The 19,584-nt window shown below is 45.9% G+C and overlaps 2 protein-coding genes and 2 long non-coding RNA genes across 8 annotated transcripts in view; 2 read left to right on the top strand and 2 right to left on the bottom strand.

Annotated features, from left to right (window-relative positions):
- The window catches only part of LOC122708891 (SEC23 interacting protein), a 38,259-nt gene extending 35,297 nt beyond the window's left edge, over positions 1 to 2,962 (bottom strand). For 2 of the 4 annotated variants that reach the window (XM_043925677.1, XM_043925678.1), the window contains exon 1: positions 2,729 to 2,961. In XM_043925677.1, the coding sequence (XP_043781612.1) occupies positions 2,729 to 2,891 (163 nt within the window). In that variant the 5' untranslated portion in view covers positions 2,892 to 2,961. Of the gene's footprint in view, positions 1 to 706; positions 981 to 2,728 lie in introns of those variants that run through there. The other 2 variants (XM_043925679.1, XM_043925680.1) reach the window with 2 other exon arrangements.
- Positions 2,963 to 3,129: 167 nt separating this feature from the next.
- LOC122708892 lies at positions 3,130 to 6,489 on the top strand. Its single transcript, XR_006345344.1, has 2 exons — positions 3,130 to 3,261; positions 6,090 to 6,489. It is a non-coding gene; the product is annotated as an uncharacterized LOC122708892 (long non-coding RNA).
- Positions 6,490 to 14,335: 7,846 nt separating this feature from the next.
- LOC122709326 lies at positions 14,336 to 16,252 on the bottom strand. The gene is made up of 2 exons (XR_006345477.1): positions 16,003 to 16,252; positions 14,336 to 15,906 (listed from the first exon to the last, which is right to left on the bottom strand). It is a non-coding gene; the product is annotated as an uncharacterized LOC122709326 (long non-coding RNA).
- Positions 16,253 to 16,331: 79 nt separating this feature from the next.
- Positions 16,332 to 19,584, top strand: part of LOC122708630 (minichromosome maintenance complex binding protein) — a 33,200-nt gene continuing 29,947 nt past the window's right edge. Inside the window, exon 1 of one of the 2 annotated variants that reach the window (XM_043924920.1) lies at positions 16,332 to 16,689. In XM_043924920.1, coding sequence (XP_043780855.1) covers positions 16,632 to 16,689 — 58 coding nt within the window. In that variant the 5' untranslated portion in view covers positions 16,332 to 16,631. The remainder of the gene's footprint in view (positions 16,690 to 19,584) is intronic. The other variant, XM_043924919.1, reaches the window with a different exon arrangement.

Genomic DNA, 19,584 nt, shown 5'->3' with positions numbered 1-19,584 from the left:
GAAACTGAACAGATAAAGAGCCTGCACATTGGAAAGTCTGGCCCTCAGTGAGTCACTAAGTCCCAACAATTTGATGGTGTAAAAATCTCTTACTTCTGTTTCCTGCTCTTCACACCCCACATGGCTGACCAGAGCCAGAGTGCCACTCACTCCTGCCTGAATCACAGTGGCGTCCAGACTAGACACTTCTGCTATAGTCAGCTTTACTCCTCTGGTGCAATCTCAGAAAACTACAGTCTTTCTGAAACACATCTCTAATGTCACAGCCCTGTTTAGAACCCTTCAAGAGCACCTGCACACCACACAGGATGTACTATGAACTCCTCAATGTGCTGTATGAGGCCCTTCGTGACCTGGTTCCCCCACTAACCACTTGAGCCACTCCCCTGTATTCACTCTAGTCACATGGACCTGGGGGGGGTGGAGCGGGGGGACTGGCCAAAAGGGAAAGAGTTAGAGGGGAGAGAGAGAGAATGTGAGCACCTACCTCGAAATCCCACCAAATCTGCAGGTTTCTCTCACACCTCCAGACTTTTCCATACGCCTGTCTCCCCAGACTTCCTAATTTCTATGTATCCTTCAACACTCAGCTTAAGAATCACCTCCTCTGTAAAGTTCTGAAGGTCTAAGGGATGTCCGCTCCCTGGTCGGCCAGCCTATCAATCCCTCTTTCCAGCCATCACAAACCTGGACCACAACTACTTACACAGCTGGGTACAGTGTCTGTAAAACCGTGCAGTCACTGAGGACAGTGCTATCTGCTCCTCTCTGTCTCTCTGACACCTGGAACAGGGCCTGACAAACAAGCTGCTCGATCCAGGTTCACTGAGTGAATGAAACTGCTTCCTCTATGCCTCTTTAACGGACATTGATTCATCGCTGCTTCCAATGCCACAGGTTCTCCTTTGGTCTCTGGAAATTCACTGAATGGACTTCCAATCATCAACTCTTTTTTTTAAAGACAGAAAAACTTTTGTTAAAGAATTTCAGTTCTAAAACTTATTAATTTTCTTACTACAAAACAAACCATCTCCAAGAAACAATAGCTTTCAAGACAGGTAAGTTACCCTGTACTTGACAAGGAAGATGCTGCTGCTGCTAAGTCACTTCAGTCATGTCCGACTCTGTGCGACCCCATGGACTGCAGCCCACCAGGCTCCGCTGTCCCTGGGATTCTCCAGGCAAGAACACTGGAGTGGGTTGCCATTTCCTTCTCCAATGCATGAAAGTGAAAAGTGAAAGTGAAGTCGCTCAGTCATGTCCAACTCTGAGTGACCCCATGGACTGCAGCCTACCAGGATCCTCCGTCCATGAGATTTTCCAGGCAAGAGTACTGGAGTGGGGTGCCACTGCCTTCTCCAGACAAGGAAGATGTTTACCATTTATTAACAGTGACAGGCACAAACAAAATATTTTAAAGGAACATGGGCATGAACCAAACATTTGTGAAGCAGAGGATGATAAGAGAACCCCATGTACAACCTTATTTATTCCTGCAACCTCCAAAAGCATTCTGCTCCAGCCATGCTGGTTCTCCACCAAAAATGGCAAGGTGGAACTTTTCAGCCACACTATCAAAACGAGACATATTCCTAACTTCCACCTTTTCACTCATTCAACAAGTTTCTAGAGAAAAAAATCTGCCTACGGCATACCAGACAGTGTTCTAGGCATAAGCTCCTGCTCTCACGGAGCTCACTGTGCTAGTGGGACAAGATAAACAAAGATGTGGACATGTCAGGTGGTAAGCACCAAGAAGAAACATGACACCATGGAAGAGCCATCAGGTACTGCTCGGGTTCGCCCCTTTTCACCTCTCCATGAAACTTTCCTTGGTCCTCCAAATAAGAATAAATTATTCAAGAGAAAAATATTCACAATTTCCCGAGGAGCTCTGTGCTGGGCACTAAACAAGATTCTAGAAATAAAAAGGTAAATAAGTCATAGCTGCAAACTTCATATAACTCATAGTCCAAATAAACAGGCAGACACGCTTACTTTACGAACGTTTATGCAACATGATGTGCCAGATGCTATATTCAGCGCTTCACAAAAATCAATTCAATTCTCCTGACAGCCCTGGGAGGCTGCACATGTATGGAAAAAGAAGCACAGAGAGGTGAAGTAACATGCCTGAGGTCACACAGCAAGTTATTGCCAGGGCTAGGGTTGGAATACACTCGGGGCTCCTAAACACCAGCATAATCATGAAAATTATGCCGCATAATCATGAAAACGCAAGCTCCGTAGACACTAATAAAGATATGTACAAAGTGTTAAGGTGCACATAGGAGTGGGTACCTAAGAAAACAAGCAAGAGCTTCTAACAGAAAATGAAAAAAAAAAAAACAGAAAATGAGGCAAGGCCTTGAAAGATGACTGTGTTCTATACCTCTGCTTTGCAAGTATTACGAGCGTATCCGAAGATAGTTTACTGTATCCAAGGAGAGGGGGCACTAATTTATTTTACCTTCCCTGCAAGCGCCTGGCTGACCAGTAAATGTTCAACAAAAACGTGAGGAATGCCACTGCAGGAGTGGCCAGCACTTGAACAGTCCCTTCGACGAAGAGCTTGGCCCCCGCCCCCAAGCTACTCAAATCTGGCCACTAACTGCCCTGACAAGGTCGCAGAGGGTCGGATCCAGGCAAAGGAACAACCTCCTGTCCGACCCTTCACCTCACGGCCCCCGCCCACATTTGCCCAACCGGATCTCCATCTCCTTACTACCTCCGGGCAAGAGCAGGGAGGCCGAGGCAGCGGCGGCTTGGGTGACTGGGATAAAGGGCACGTTGAAGCTGAACTCCGTGGCCGAGGAGGAGAAAAGTAAGTTAGTGCCCGACGAGGAGGCCGAAGCGGTGCCGCCGCCGCCGTTAGGTTTCCTCTCGGCCATGGCTGCGGTCCACCGTCCGTTACACGTCTACGGGTGGCCGGTGCGGAACCACCGGCCGGAAACTGAGCGCAGTCGGGGCCAACACACTTCCGCACCTGCGCACAAGGACCGGAACTCCGGGCGGCCGCTCAGCTTCCCTTTGCCTTCTCCAACGGGGCCGCCAGAGAGTAACATGGCGGCACCGGCTTCGCGCCCGGGTCCAAGCACGTGACACCTTCGGCCACTGCCCGGGCGGGGCCGAAGAGGCAGCTGGAGCGTGGGAGGTGGGGTGCTGCTGTTCGTGAATCCAAGTACGAATCGACACTGCAAGTCTCGGGTTGCGGGGGGCGCTGTGTGCTTCCATAAAGTACCCACGGGAGCGTTTAACTAGGTAAGATTTTGAGGAACTGCGAAAGCCCACAGGTGTAGGTAACAGATTGCTAGCAGCTGACCGAGGGAGGACTAGAGATGTGTGGGCCATTTGTAGCCAAGGTATAGACCAACTCACCCGCTCTGACCAAATACCGCATCTTACCCATCCACTTTATGCACTGAACTGAATTCTTGTCATTGGTCCAGAAATTGAAATGGTAAAACTTAGTGGATACTGTTACAGAAAATACACCAGAGGATTTCTCATTTGTTAGCTAATAATGTCTCGTGAATGCACGATCTGCGGAGAAACCCCTGTAGTTTTTACCTGCTGCTTCTGTCTGTTGGAGAATAAATTTTGAATGGTTCTTTGTTTTCACCAGAAGGGGGAAAAAAAAAAAAAGAAATGGTAAAACTTTTGAAGATTTTTAAGCCAAAAAGCGAAAAGAGGGAATTGATGTTTGGGTATGTGACTTTTTAACAGCTTTCTATAGCGTTGGTGAAGGTTTAGTGGCTAAGTCGTGTCCACCTCTTTACCTGTCTACAATAATCTGACTAGTTTAATCTTAAAATACACTGTGGATAATTTGGATATTATTATCTTTCATATAGTTAGATTATGAAAGAAAAAAATAACATAACTTGGAAGGTGGGAGAAAGCGATAGGAGAAACCCCAAAGAAAGCTATGAAATAATGGAACTATCATGTCCCTCAGCTGTTACCAGTTCAGTCGCTCAGTCATATCCAACTCTTTGCAACCCCATGCACTGCAGCACGCCAGGCTTCCCTGTCCATTACCAACTCCCAGACCTTGCTCAAACTTATGTCCATCGAGTCGGTGATGCCATCCAACCATCTCATTCTCTGCCCTCCCCTTCTCCTCCTACCTTCAATCCTTCCCAGCATCAGGGTCTTACCCAATGGGTCATTTCTTCAAAACAGGTGGCCAAAATATTGGAGCTTCAGCATCAGTCCTTCAAATGAATATTTTTAGGACTAATTTCCTTTAGGATTGACTTGGATCTCCTTGCAGTCCAAAGGACTCTCAAGAGTCTTCTCCAACACCGCAGTTCAAAAGCATCAATTCTTTGGCACTCAGGTTTCTTTATGGTCTAACTCTCACATCCATACATGACTACTGGAAAAACCATAGCTTTGACTAGATGGACTTTTGTGGGGAAAGTAATGTCTGCTTTTTAACATATTACCTGTTTATTACTTAATTTAATAACTAGTATGCTTACTGTCAAAAAAAAAAAAGGAAAGCACTGAAGGGTGCCGTGGGTGGTTGGTACATGTGACTAGGCCACCCAGGTTTGTTAACTGGCATTTATATGGAGGAGGAATTAACTTTCCATATCTTCATGATAGGCAGTGGTACAAGTTAAAGCAGGGTGCCCACCAGGCTTCCCAGGTGGCACTAATGGTAAAGAACCCATCTGCCAATGCAAGAGACGTAAGAGACCTGGGTTCGATCCCTGGATGAGAAAGATTCCCTGGAGGAGGGCATGGCAACCCACTCCAGTATTCTTGCCTGGAGAATCCCATGGACAGAGGAACCTGGCGGGCTATAGTCCATAGGGTCGCAAAGAGTCAGACACAACTAAGTGATGTAGCATGCATGCTGGCACGCACCAGGCTGGGAGGAGCTGTCAAGTCCTTGAGAATACCGTTCTGGGTGACAAAAGATTTATATCTCAAAGGGGCAGAAAGAAGATTTATAGTTGGGACTTTCTAAAGTAACTACTTAAAGGAGGTTCAGGGGCCTACATGCCTACCACCTGGTTTGGGTAGGAACTGTCAATTCTCCCTGCATTGTTGAACTTCATCATGCAGGCATTTTAAGGGGGACAGGAAAAAAAGGGGGCGGGGGGACAGGGTTCATCCTGGGGACATGGCCTTAAGCTGTTAGTAGCCATGGCAGAGTTTGGTCAAGGGGTCTTTGCCATTACTGTAGGTGGTCAAGGCGGTATACTAAACACTGGGGATACCATGGTACATAAGATAGACACAGGACGTTTCCTTCTTGCAGCTTACAGTCTGGTCAAGAAGACAGACACTAAACACAATAACAATAAGGTGTGATGAAAGTGATACTGTAAAATTTCCAAAAGTGTCTTATGTGGAATATTGACACCATCAGGAGAGGGAGTTGTAACCTTTCTAGGGGAGGGATAGCAAGTATTTAGAACAATCAGACCATCAACAAAGGGCTCACCTTGTCTGGAGCCACATGAAAGGCTTTCCTGAAGGAAACATATTTAAGTTGACACCTGAAAGTGAATGAGTAGAAGTTGACCAGAAAAGCTGGAGGAGAGGGGTTGGAGGATGTGGTAAGAGACAATTAACAGATAAAATTACAGTATGTAGGGATGCCTTAAGATGCCGTATTTGAGTGTAATAAAAGAAACCTGAGTTACAGCAGGCTGGAGCCCAGTGAGCAAGTGGGAGAAAGCCGGGAGATAAGAATGAAAAGTAGATCAAGGCCAGCTGATACACGGTCCTTACAAGTTAAGAACAAAAGGGACTGAAAGAAAGGTTTAAAGGCGGGTGGAGAAATAATATTTGTTCTGCAGAAAGTTCACTCTGACTTCAGTCTAATAAAATAGATAAGGAAAGAGCAAGCCTGAGAGTAGAAAGAACAGTTGGCAGCCTGCTGCAGTGACCAGCTGAGCAATGATGGTGATTCAAAGTAGAGCAATTGCAGTCGGAATGAACAGAAATAGGAGTGATTTCTGGGCAAAGATGTCAGACTGAGCTGCTGGATCTTCATTTTCTTCCTAAAACTCAGTTAAAAGCACAAACGGGTTTGTTTGATTTGTTGTTGTTGTTGTTTGTTTTTTTAGGCATACACCCATACGGATGAGGAGAACGTGGGAAGATTTGACAACAACAAGATTTTGAAAGGCACCAAAAAAAAGAAAGGGCAAGTAGTAGATGATTTAGCAAACCAATAATGGGGAGAGCTCAAAGGCAACATTATTTGCACCGTAGGATCACCAAAAAGTTTAGGACCTGATAACCTCGGGCACCTCTGGAAGTGGCAGTCCAGTGGAAAACAGAGGTCCTGGAATTAGGGGAATTGGAGAAAACTTTTTAAACAGATCCCCTCCCCCTGCTCTCAGTAACTAGACTACTGACAATCCCCCTTAAAAAAGACTGAGTTTTCCTTCTGGACAGGGTAAAACAGAAGGAAGATTAAGCAACTATGTACATACTAAGTAATAAAACACTTCCACAACCCTAGACTGTAGTCCGTCAGGCTCCTCTGTCCATGGATTTCCCAGGCAAGAATATTGGAGTTGACTGCCATTCCCTTCTCCAAGGGATTTTCCCCACCCAGGGATCAAACCTGGGTCTCCTGCATTGCAGGCAGATTCTGTACTGTCTGAGACACCAGGGAAGCCCAAGACAGGAGGAAGATTGAGCAAATATGTACATACTGGGTAATAAAACACTCTCTTCCACAATCCCAGCCCAATTTTCCACTTAGCTCCCAAAACAGTAGCTGCCAGGTCTTCAACCTCTCAGCAGGAGATCAGAAGACTCTTCTTGGGGTCGTGTGAAGAAACATCTAGAGATAATTAAATCAGGGCTCCCCAGTAAGACAGCCCAGGCAGCATGTGCTGGGCTCACTTGCTTAGTCACATCCAGCTCTTTGCAATGCCATGGACTGTAGCCCGCCAGGCTCTTCTGTCCATGGAATTTCCCAGGCAAGAATACTGGAGTGGGTTGCCATTTCCTCCTCCAGAGGATCTTCCAGACACAGGGATCAAACCTGCGTCTCTGGCATTGGCAAGCAGGTTCTTTACCACTGAGCCACCTGGGAAGGCCAGGCAGATCACCCCATAATTTAGCTCACAGTCAGCTAGCCCAGAATTCCCCTGCCACTAGCCCAAATGTCTCTTCTTGGCCACTGACTTGGACATCTAGCCTCAACTCAGCTCAAAATGAACCCTGAGTGCTCGTGAGCCTCTGGTACTCTTAGTATTTGCTCCTGCAAACGCACCTCCTGCAATCAGAGCTGCCGCGCCTGCCGCCCTGTGGGCAACGCCAAGTGTGCCCGGGGTGGGTCTGCACACCGGCAGCAGAGACGGGCCGCTGCTGAGCCCGATGTTGGGAAAGCCTGATCCCAGGTGTAAATAGAGAAACACCTACGAATCTCCACTTACAATTTTTTATCCTACTACCCAGACCTCTTGCTACATTCCTATTTCCATGAAATATTCATATAAATATTTTTATACAAATTAATAATTTTGAACTGTGGTATTGGAGAAGACTCTTGAGAGCCCCTTGGACTGCAAGGATATCAAACCAGTCAATCCAAAAGGAAATCAGTTCTGAATATTCATTGGAAGGATGGATGCTGAAACTGAAACTCCAATACTTTGGCCACCTAAGGTGAAGAACTGACTGATTAGAAAAGACCCTAATGCTGGGAAAGAATGAAGGCAGGAGGAGAAGGGCACAACAGAGGATGAGATGGTTGGATGGCATCACCGACTCAATGGACATGAGTTTGAGCAAGCTCTGGGAGTTGGTGATGGACAGAGAAGCCTGGCATGCTGTAGTCCTTGGTGTTGCAAAGAGTCGAACGTGACTGAGTGACTGAACTGATTCATATAAAAATAAACTCATCTAGACAAAAAATAACCACCAGACCCATTTACCTGCTCTGAGCTCCCAAACACCTTTTTAGTCCCCATACTTTTTTTTTCAGGCATTCATTCAGCAAATTCTATTATGCGAACTTGCCCTTGTGCCAGACATGGGGGATACAAGGATGGCCAGACCAGCAGAGTCCTGACGGTTCACACACTAGGGAACAGCAACCCTCTCTTCCATACTCACATCCACCTGGCAAGGCAGGTAAACAGGGAGGGCAAGGCACAGGCGACCGGAGGGAAAGTGTGCTAATTTCTGATACAGGGAACCCAGAGCAACAGGAGGACAAAATGGAACATAAAAATGGAGATACCCAGCAATTAGATAGATGGCTCTAAAACTGAGGAAAGAAGGCCGGGCTTAAAATGAGATGTAGGAGGCATCAGCTCACATGTGACTGATTTGGAATTTGGGGGTAGTGGGCAAACAGCCTCATGCTCTGTCGATGTCAGAAATGGCCATTCTTTTGGAGGAGGGTTTGTGTTACTTTCTATACAAGGTGACATGCTGGGTATTAATTCAGGCTGACAGGTATGATCAGAAGAAGCACCGGTGGGAGGCAGTCCCCACACTTTAAGTATATATACCACATGATTGAGAAGAGTCATTAACCTGAAAAGACAGTGATCCAAACATAACCCACAAAAGGAACAGGAAATGGTAATGTAGAAGAAATAACCCACACAGGAAGGCAGGGACTTTTAAAAAATCTATCGGTAATATCTTCAGAGGGATCTGCAACCAAGAAACAGGATCAGGGCGCTGTTTAAGAAAGCAAAGAAATATTTAGGGAACAAACAGGAAAGTGAGTATAAGGAAAATAAATACGAGAAATTTTCTCAAAAAGGAAAACAAAAAGACAAACAGATGGAAGCTAGGCGAGAAACCTGAGAAAATTAGAGTACCAGGCAAGAAAAACCAGTGTTTGCATTTTAAGAGCTCTGCTAAAAAAGACAGAACATGCAGGGGAGGGAATCATCAAGAACAAAGTTTATATCCAGAAATGAAGGATACAGTTTCCAAATTAAAAGGGTTTAGTGGGACCTCCCTGGCAGTCCAGTGGATCAGACTTCGCATCCCAATGCAGGGGGTGCCAGTTCGATCTCTGGTCAGGAAGCCGAGATCCCACATGCCTCGTGGCCAAAACACCAAAACATAAAACAGAAGCCATACTGTAATAAATCCAGGAAAGACTTTAAAAATGATCCATTAAGAAAAAAAATCTCTGGACTTCCCTGGTGGCACCGCAGTGCTCTGTTCCTCAGTAGTCTCCAGCTCATTGCAACACCATGGACTGCAGCCCGCCAGGCTCCTCTGTCCAAGGGATTCTCCAGGCAAGGATACTGGAGTGGGTTGTCATTTCCTTCTCCAGGGGATCATCTCGACCCAGGGATTGAACTCATGTCTCTTGTGTCTCCTGCATTGGCAAGCAGATTGCTTACCACTAGCACCACCTGGGACAGAGTTCAATCTCTGGTCTGGGAAGATTCCACAAGCCGAGAAACAGCTAAGCCATCACACTGCAACTAATGAGCCCATGTGCTGCAACTACCGAAGGCCACGCCCCTAAAGCCTGTGCGCTGCAATAAGTAGCCCCCACTCATCACAACTACAGAAAGCCTGTGCAAAGCAAGGAAGACCCAGCACAGCCAAAAGTAAAAAAAAAAAAAAAAAATTTAATCTTAAAAAAGGGGGGGGGGGGGGCGCGTGGGGGGTGGTTCAGTATTCAGCACAATAGCTGAAAAAACACATATCGGAGCACAGGAGACAAAGATCCATACAGATTCCGGAAGGATAAAAACAAGTCAGATGCAAAGAAATTCAGCTCCCAAAATATTTACCTCTCAAGCAGACTTTCTAAGAATATGATGGAAGGGCTCCACCAAAAATAAAGGAATAAGGCTAAGTCTTCCTATATGGGCTGCAAGTAACAGGATATCCAACACAGGTGTACAGGGGAATTCAAGCATATTCCCAAACCAAAAGACCCAAAAATGAAATGGTTCAAACAAATGTTCCTTTCTCTCTCACACAAGAGTACATACTGGTGACCAGCTTTTGTCTTCAACATAGCGTTTTTTGAAGCTGCCCGCCCCACCAAGGCAATAAGAAGAGGTGAGCCCAGTTCAGAGCCAAGTATCCCATGTTGTTTTTCTGGCCACACTGTGAGGTGTGTGGGATCTTAGTTCCCCAACGGGGATACAACCCACGCCCCCTGCAGTGAAAGCACGGCGTCTTAACCACTGGACCGCCACAGAGTCCAAATGTCCCTTCTTAACAGAAGTGAGACAGAAGTTAACACACATCACTTTTGGTCACATTCCACTAGTGTAAACTTTGACAAAAGGCACTCCCTTTGGGTACAAGAAGAGCTGAGAAATACACTCCACACTTCGGTAGCCAAAATTCTGGTGACTACAGTTCTGTAACAATGGAGGAAGAAGGTTTTGGTGGGCAAATGACAATTGCCATGGCAGTCTATCCCTCTGGCCACCATTTACCAAGCCTTCTTCCCAAATGGAACATACTCGTGCCCCAAGGGTGGCAACCAGCTGCCTTCAGCTTAAAATCCAGGATCTCTGGGCAGCTCAGCGTTTCCCAGTGATTCTGGATGTGGTTCCTCAGGAGCTGTGACTACAAGACACTCAACAGATGGTTGTGCAGCAAGAACAGGGTAACTGCAATGGAGACTCCCGCTAGGAATCAAAGAGGAATGGAAAGCACAGTAATCCCTGTTTCATAATGACTGAGTCCTTCTAGGCAAAAACGGAAAACACCCCTGCCCTGACAGTGGAGAATATTTGTGGTTAGTCCTGGCTGTCTCTGGTTTGGTTTTCTGTAAATAACCCCCCCATCCACAGTCCTTACTGGCCCTGGCTTTGCCCTCTGGGGGGCTCCTCCTTGACCGTGGTCATCCAAGGCCATAAGTGAAGTGACATTGGGAAGTACATCCTCGTTAGGGGCAATACAGCTTTGGCAGTTTACTTCCTGTTGGTATGAGTTTGAAGCCTGAGACTTGCTTTCAGGCTTGAACAGTTACAAACTCTTTCTGGCCAGCCCCTGGTTTGCTGTTTCCAGTAAAGTAACTTCCGTGTCTGACCTGAGCTCTTTTTTTCTCTGAGCCCCAACGGTGGTTACTGTGGCTTCCGTGATAGCTCAGTTGGTAAAGAATCCGCCTGCAGTGCAGGAGACCCCAGTTCAATTCCTGGGTTGGAAAGATCCCCTGGAGAAGGGATAGGCTTACCTACTCCAGTATTCTTGGGCTTCCCTTGTGGCTCAGCTGGGAAAGAATCTGCCCACAGTGCGGGAGCCCTGGGTTCGATCCCTGGGTTGGGAAGATTCCCTGAAGAAGGGAAAGGCTACCCACTCCAGTATTCTGGCCTGGAGAATTCTACAGACTGTGTAGTCCATGGAGGTCACAAAGAGTTGGTCACAACTGAGTGACTTTCAATGATGGTTAACTTGAGGTCATTTAAAACCAAGCTACAATCTTGATCTGACCTTTGCTATGAAGCTAGATTCTTTAGTTTACCTGAGAAGTCTTAAAGGACTGATTCTTGAAAACACCTTTGAATAAATTCTCCTTGAGTTTGAATACCACATTGATTGTTTTTTTTTCAATCCAGGAAGTCCCCAATTTCTCCTGTGCTTATAGCTCTCCTGATCTTGTAGCTGTGCCCACGTGTGGTTACTAAGCATTAGAAATGTGGCTATTTGAATTGAGATGTGCTATCAGTATATAATACACTCTGGATTTTGAAGAACTAGTTATAAAAAGATAATAGTCTTCACATGGATTATTTGTACAGATTACAATATTTTTATATGTTAGGTTAAGGTGAAAGTTGCTCAGTCGTGTCTGACTCTTTGTGACTCCATGGACTACACAGTCCATAATGGAGTGGGTAGCCTTTCCCTTCTCCAGGGGATGTTCCCAACCCGGGGATCAAACCCAGGTCTCCCACATTGCAGGCAGATTCTCTACCATCTGAGCCACAAGGGAAACCCATATTGGGTTAAATATATTGTTAAAATTAGTGTTACCACTCTGTGCCAGAGCAATGTCTGTTCTTTTTCTCTCCATTGAAAGGACTATTTATTCTTTTAAATGTATTCAGAAAGTCAGCTCATTTTTTTTAAAAAGTGTTGCTTGTTTCTTTTTACTTTTTAAAATTTAACTTTTAAATTACATGTGTGGTTTGCATAATATATCTGGAAGACTGAATACACAAACAGTGATCAGATTGCATTTAACAATAGAACTCTGACCCACATCCTCTGACAGTAGAGCAATGGGTTGGTAAGTGCCAACTTTCCTATTTGTTTCCCTCACTCCCCAGAAAATAGAGATGGTTAGAAATTCATCCTTGGAAATTCCCTGGAGGTCCAGTGGTTAGCATTTGGCGCTTTCACTGCAGGGGCCTATGTTCATTCCCTGGTCAGGAAACTAAGATCCTGCAAGCCATACAACATGGTCAAAAAATAAAGAAAATTACTCCTCCCTTTTGTTTTCTAAGAAAGGGCTAACTGTAAAGGACCATCTTGCTCTTGCACATACCAAAATAAGACTAACCCCATCCTCAGTGACTCTTTTACAAAATCTCCAATTTTAACTCTTTAAAATGTTCCTGAGGGAGGTCACTGGTGGTCCGGAGGTTAAAAATCTCCCTGCCATTGCAGGGGATATGGGTTCATCCCTGGTCCTAGAAGATTCCACATGCCTTGGGGCAAGTAAGCCTGAGTGCCACAACTATTGAGCTCACTGACCCTAGAGCCTGTGCTTTGTAACAAGAGAAGTCACCACCACAATGAGAAGCCTGCTCACCGCAACTAGAGAGTAGTCCCCACTCACTGCAACTAGAGAAACTTTGTATACAGCAACACAGACTCAGTGCAAAAAAAACAAAAAAACAAAAAACCTCTCCTGAATGTGTGTTCTCTCTATCGCCAACAGCCTGAATAAATGATCTTCTGCATTCCCTGAGGCATTTTGTCTTTCATCTGTTGTCATCCACTATCCAAGCACTAAACTAGAGCCACGTTATGCAGTTTCTCTCTGTTATGGTAGCACATCACTTCTGAAAATAATTTCTGTATTATTTAATGCTAGCAGCTGTAAAAAAAAAAAAAAAGCTATCTCAGAATGCAATGTTCATATGAAAATCTAGGTTAGCTTTAGCACAAGGTCATTCTAGACATCACCATCCCATCCATCAGGAAAGAACAAAGAACATATCCAAGGCCAAATTCTTAAGAAATTGAAGTGGAAGTTCCAGATACACTTTCCCTCATGCTTCTTTGGTAAACCTAGTCATATATCCCTGCCTAGGATCAAAGAAGCCTGGGAAATGTAGTTCCTAGCCAGGCAACCAACCTCCCCTACACTTCGTAGCTAGGAAATGCAGTTCTTCGTAGGACAATCTTTCCACAACCCTGAAAGGAGAAAACATATTTTTTTGAAGTCTCAAGGAAAAGATGACTCCTAAAGAAGAGAATCTTTAGGATAATGGCGGTGGGAGATCCTAAGAAGACAGTTTTGCACCAGCAGTAGAGGGCAACAAACCAGACTGAAATAGGACAAAGGACTTTGGGGAAAATGTCCAAGAAAATAATGTATATAAAATAACCTGATGTGACTTCCCTGGGGAAGTGGTTAAGGATCCGCTTGCCAATGCAGGGGTCACAGATTTGATACCGGCTCCAGGAAAATTCCATATGCCATGGGGCACCTAAGCCCACAATCACTGACCCTGCACATGCTAGAGCCTTTGTTCTACCACAAGAGAAGCCACCACAATAAGCCCACACACCTCAACTAGAGAGGAGCCCCCGCTTGCCAGAATGAAGACCCAGAGCAGCCAAAATTAAAATTAATTAATTAAAAAATACTCAATGTGTCTATTTAGAAAGGAGATTTAGACAATTGATGGAAAGTATGCATTATCCATTCAGCAACTATTTATTGCACATCTATGACGTCAGACACTGTTCTAGGTACTTGGGAACAATACAGCATAAAAATACCAAAATCACTGCTTCAAAGATCTCATGATCTAGTGGAAATTTCAGTGCAGCTGAGGTTGAATTCATGCTAAGTATATAGAAAATAAGCAGATGTTTAAAAGAAACTTTTACCCCATCCTGGAGGCAATGACATTCAATTCTTCCTGCTGATTGTTTCAGTATTTCTATATTTTCAAAGTAACTGTCACTTCTGATTTTTCCTTTTTTTCTCCTTTGCATTATGTTTTGACCTCCCAGGTTTAAGATGAGGTTTAAGTCTTCTTTATCCTATCACATATATGAATCTTATACATCCTCATCCCCTTAGTTAAATTATAATGTTGCTTAGATGAATATTCTAATTTAACATTATTATGCTGTTAAATACTCTTGAGAGCTTTGTCATGACATAAGTTGTGACTCTTAATTTTCTATTCAAGTTTTTGTTTTCCTAGCCTTAAGACTTGGAATAATTTTCCCTCACACCTTTCACCTAGCTAACTCTTATTTATCTTTCAAGTCCTAGTGAAAATGTCACATTTTCAGGAAATCCCTGAAGGATCCTTTCCCCAAAACCCTCTCTCACTAGACTAGATGGTACTATTCATTCCTTTTATAGAACTTCACTTTTTCTTCCCTGGTACCTATCATGGTTGTAAGTGGATAATTATTCAGTAAGAAGTCTCTCACTGAACTGTATATAACACGAAGGCAGTGGGTCTTTGTTGCAGTCCATGGGGGCTTCTTTTGTTGTGGAACACAGGCACTGAACAGAGTGTGTGGGCTCAGTAGTTGTAGCCCACCAGCTTAGTTGCCCCTCAGCATGTGGAATTTTAGTTTCCCCACAAAGGATCGAACTTGTGTCCCTGCATTGGAAGGTGAATTCTTAACCACTGGACCATCACAGAAGTCCCTTAATGCCCTTCTTAAAAATACAGACTTGAGAGTGAGGGAAGTGTGATTGCCAGCCGTGGGGAAAAAAATCTTGCCATAGAGAAGTACTCTTATGGACCTTCCCTTGGCCTTTTAAGTTTTCATAACCACTCATTAGTAGTGTCAAAACATCTTGCCACGGGAAAATTAGAGGGTGAAATTATTCACATTCTAAAGTAATTACATTTCAGTAGGATCACAGTGTCTCTTAAAAGTTAAATCTGAACAATTGTTTACAAATCACTGAATACAGAGGGAGAAACCAAAAGCTGAAGTGTTCTTAGCCACTGCTGAATTGGTGTCCAGCTACAATTTCATATACAGCAAATTGAAATTATTAAAATCTAAAAGCAAATGTCCATGACATACATTTAATTTGCATTTTACTGGCCACAAAGCTAAATAGGAGATTTCTCTATTCAATACCAGGAATCTCCAGCCCTTCTCTGCTAAATGAATGAATGAAAGAAGTAATGCCAAAGATTTGAAACCGTTTTCTCAGCTCACCCAAACTCATAAAAGCCAGATGTATAGTATAATATGCCAATCACAGTCATTCCCTGGTATCAATTGCAGGGAATTGGTCCCAGGAACACATATCTGTGGATACCAGAGTTCCTTATGTAAAATGGTAAGAAATAAGACAGAGGGCCCCGCGTGATCAGGTCTCCATGGCATCAGTTTCCACATCCGGCGATTCAACCAGCCTTGACCACCAGATTCAGAGGAGTGTAATTAGTTCACAGTGACAAATACAAAATAAACCCTTTTGCCCTAAAGAGGGCTTGAGATCTGAGTTCAGTTCCCCAGCTCCCCACTTTATAGATCGCATTCAGATCATCCTTCTGTTAACACGCTGTATTTCAGGTTATGAGAGGGAGGTTTTTCTCCAATATATTCCAGATCTAGGGGCTGTTTCATTACAGAACTTGGATATTTTCCAAATTTCCTCATTCAAAGGTTACTATTAACCAGATCTTTTCTGTGTCCAAATGCCACTGTCTTGATCCAGTCGAGGGAAGACTTGATCCAGTGGAGGAAAGTCACTACATAGGGTTTCTAGCAGGGAGACAAACAAAAGAGTTGACATTGGCCAAAAAAAAAAAAAGCACCAAGAGGCGGGACGAGGTGGGCTGACACCAGAGGCGACGTTACCTTCTAATTTTGCCCAGAGATAACTTTGAGGTCTCTTTGCGCTTGTGCTTTTGGACTGTTGCGGTCTCCGACCTGCGCAAGGCCTCGCCACTGTAAACAGACTTCGGGAGTTTCTCCTTGCGAGTCTGCAGAGGGACACCGAGCAATACGCAGCCCTCAAGCCACCACGCGGCATGCTCGCGAGGCCGCGCCTGCCCTTCCTCTCGCCCGTCTCCAAGATGGCGACCGCCCTGCCGCCGCGGCCCCGCCCCGCCGAGCCCCGCCCCCCCCGGAGCAAGGCCGCCCCGCCTCCCCGCCGCGGGGCCGCGCCGCGCGCTCCCGCCGCCCCTCCCCGCACGAGCTCCACCCAGGTCGCCGGCAGCGCGGTCGGCGGCGGCGGCGGCGGCGCCTATTTCCCGCCATTGTGCGAAGTGGAGGCTGGGGGCCCGCACGCGCCGCCTGCCCGTCGCCGGTAGCGCCTCACAGCCGCCGCCACCGCCGCCGTTCCCTGAGGCGCGGGGAGGCCGGGCGGCCCGCGCCGCGAGGTTTCCCCTGCGTGGGAGGGCGCGGGCGAGGAGCGGCCGAGCCCCCGACGAGGAGCAGCGGCGCGCGGGACGCCCGGGCCGCGCCGGCTCCGGCCCGTCGGCGAGATGCCCTGTGGGGAGGATTGGCTCAGCCACCCGCTAGGCATCGTGCAGGGCTTCTTCGGTGAGTGGCGGCGCCGAGGGGCTGGCGGGGGCCGGGCGAGCCGCCGAGTTCACTGAGCCCCCGGGGCCCGGACCCTGCCGCGCGGCCCCCAGGCGGGGCCGCCTCGAGGGCTCGAGCGGCCGAGACGGTCAGCCGGGCCTGCGCCGGCCGGCGCTCAGCAGCCCCCTCCCGCCCGGAGACTCCGGGCCGCGGGTGCCCGGGCCCGGGCCGCAGGTGCCTCCCACCTGCCCGATTCGCGACTCGCGAGCGGCCAAGGTTACGCCGCCAGGAGCCGGCGGCCGGCCGTGATTGACGGCCTCGCTTCCCCCTTCGTGGCCCCGTGAGCGGCCCCCGAGCCCCGCGTGCGGCCGGACTCTGAGGTGGGGGGTCCTCGAAGCTTTCGGGAGGACCCGCAGAGATGGGCTGAAGGGAGAAGCACTTTGCCTATGGGAAGCCCGCAGGACATTTCAAAACTTCCGGTGTGTGGGGGGAGTGCTCGCTCGCTCGCTCGCTTGCTCGCTGCAGAAGTTGGCTGTAACTCCTGTATTACACACATCCTCCCTTTTCGAGATAAGATTTAGTGTGATAACTTCGATTTTTTTCCGTTAGGACACCTTTAAAAGCTGTCTCGTCTCCCCATCTCCTCTTGGGCCAGAGCTAGCAAGAAATGGTGAACGAACTCAAATGCGTTCCTGCATAGAAAGAGCTTAGCATGTGGCAGGCAAGCTCAGGAAATTTCACTTGCAGTCATGGTTAATGCCACTTCTCGGGTAGGGTACACTAAGGAAGATTTAGGTCTGGTTGCCGTTCACTAGGCGTTTGGCCCCACCCCGCATGTCTTTTGCACTTAGGAGTGGTGGAGGCAAACCCAACCAGGAATCAGTGTGTAAGATCAGAACACCTGACTTGTCAGGAGGTAACTTGAACTCTCAAAGTGGCCTTCCTCACTTAAGACCTTGTGGAATATTAGTGTGAACGTTTATTAAGAAGCGAAATAGTCCCCAGCAGCCAAAACGGATGGCAGAAAATGTATTTCTTGCGGGAAAGGCTCACTCAGCAACTCTTTATTCATTTTCCTTGTAATTTGAACTTGTTCAGTTATCTGGTTTCCCAGGCTGAAACTAGAGGCAGCAAATTAGGAGAAGCCCTGGGTAGGCATCCAGATTGTAGCTAGTGAACACTGACAACCTATTAAAGGAGAAATTTCAAACTATGTATATAGTGTTTAAAAAAATTTTTTTTAAATCCCTGTATATCCATCCAGGGCCTTTTTCAAAAAGGGGCATAGGTCTCTACTAAATCCTGGTAATTGATGCTCATAATGAATACTAGAACCCATAATTGATTTCCAGAATAATGGCCTCAAAATGTGGAGTGAAGATTAAATTGCACAGTAGGTTTAAGAGGTTCAGACACAGAGACGCTTTTTAGGGAAAATCATTCAAAAGTAAGTAAGTTTTGGTGCTTAATTGATGTTTAGAAAATTTATGAGAAATATCCCTGTCCTAGTCTGGCTGGATAAGTGAGATGATTTTATATTTGGTATATATTTGAATGTATTTGTGTCAAATTTTGTCTCCTGCCTGTAGGACCCTAAGAGGCAAACAACTCATTATAGTACAGAAGGTGTAATTTGGATATGAAACGCTGGCTCTACAGTATTTTGTGAAGTTTGTGTATTGTTGGTGACCTGGACCCTGTTGATGTGTTTTTCCTCTAGAATGTCTTATTCTCATACAGCTTGTGTCTTGCAGAGAAGAAACTAATCCTGTCTTACAATATGATATTTTTGTAGAAGCTATTTTGATGTATAATGTATATTTTTGCTATATTTTCCTATCACTGTGAATGTATGGGATTAGATAGCTTTATAATAACATTACAGGTATATTTGTGTGAGAAGTGAGGTGTTAAACTTGTAGACTCTTTTTGTTCTAATAGGAAATTGTTTTAAATCCACTTTTCCCCCAGAGAGAAAAGTAATAACTCATCTTTTGTGGTTTGTGAGGCCTTTTGGCCCAGCTCTAGTGTCTCAGTGGTAAAGAATTCACATGTGATGCGGGCGACCCTGGAGACGAAGGTTTGATCCTTGGGTCAGGAAGATCCCTTGGAGAAGGAAATGGCAACCCCTCTCCAGTATTCTTCCTGGCGAAATCATGTGGACCGAGAAGGCTGACGGTCCGCAGTTCATAGGGTCGCAAAGAGTCAGACACAACTGGGCAGGCACATTGCCCAGCTCTCAGGCCTCATCACTGTATTCCCCCTCACACTGAACCTTCTTTTAGTTCTTTGATCTTGAACCGCGCCATTAGGCTTTCTGCATAGGCTGTTTCCTTTGCCTGGTCACCACTTCCTCTCCCACTTCTATTTTCCTGGCTAAATCTTACTCTTCTTTGGGAACCTGAGTTAGGTAACTTCTGCTACATCTAATTATAGGATCCTGTGAAGCCTGGAAATTAACTTGTTAAGTGTGTTGTTGAAATCACTCGTTTCCTGGGTTCCTTGGCTATGTTTTAATCCTGGGGATTTTAGGGTGTATATCTGTTTTATTTGCCTAGAATATACCTGTACATTGAAAATGCTCCATGAGGGATTTTCTGGTGGTCCAGTGGTTAAGGCTCCACAGTTGCAATGTACAGGGCACAGGTTCAATCCCTAGTTAGGGGACCAAGATCCCACATGCTCCTCGGCCAAAAAATAAAATAAGATTTTTTAAAACAGAGTGCTCCGTGAATATTTGTTGAGCAGAGGCAGTGAAAAGACTGATTAATCAATCAGAAATGGTGTAAACTCAGGTGGTTACTGTCACCACAAATCTTAACTAAAGACAGTCTTGATGGACATTATATTGGCTTAGAGAATATGATCATACCAGGTATGAGTTACTTTCACATGCAAATCCTAATTGTTTTTTCT

Source organism: Cervus elaphus, chromosome 15 (assembly GCF_910594005.1).
Source record: "Cervus elaphus chromosome 15, mCerEla1.1, whole genome shotgun sequence".
Lineage (NCBI taxonomy): Eukaryota > Metazoa > Chordata > Mammalia > Artiodactyla > Cervidae > Cervus > Cervus elaphus.
This window is presented reverse-complemented; position numbering and strand designations above follow the sequence as displayed.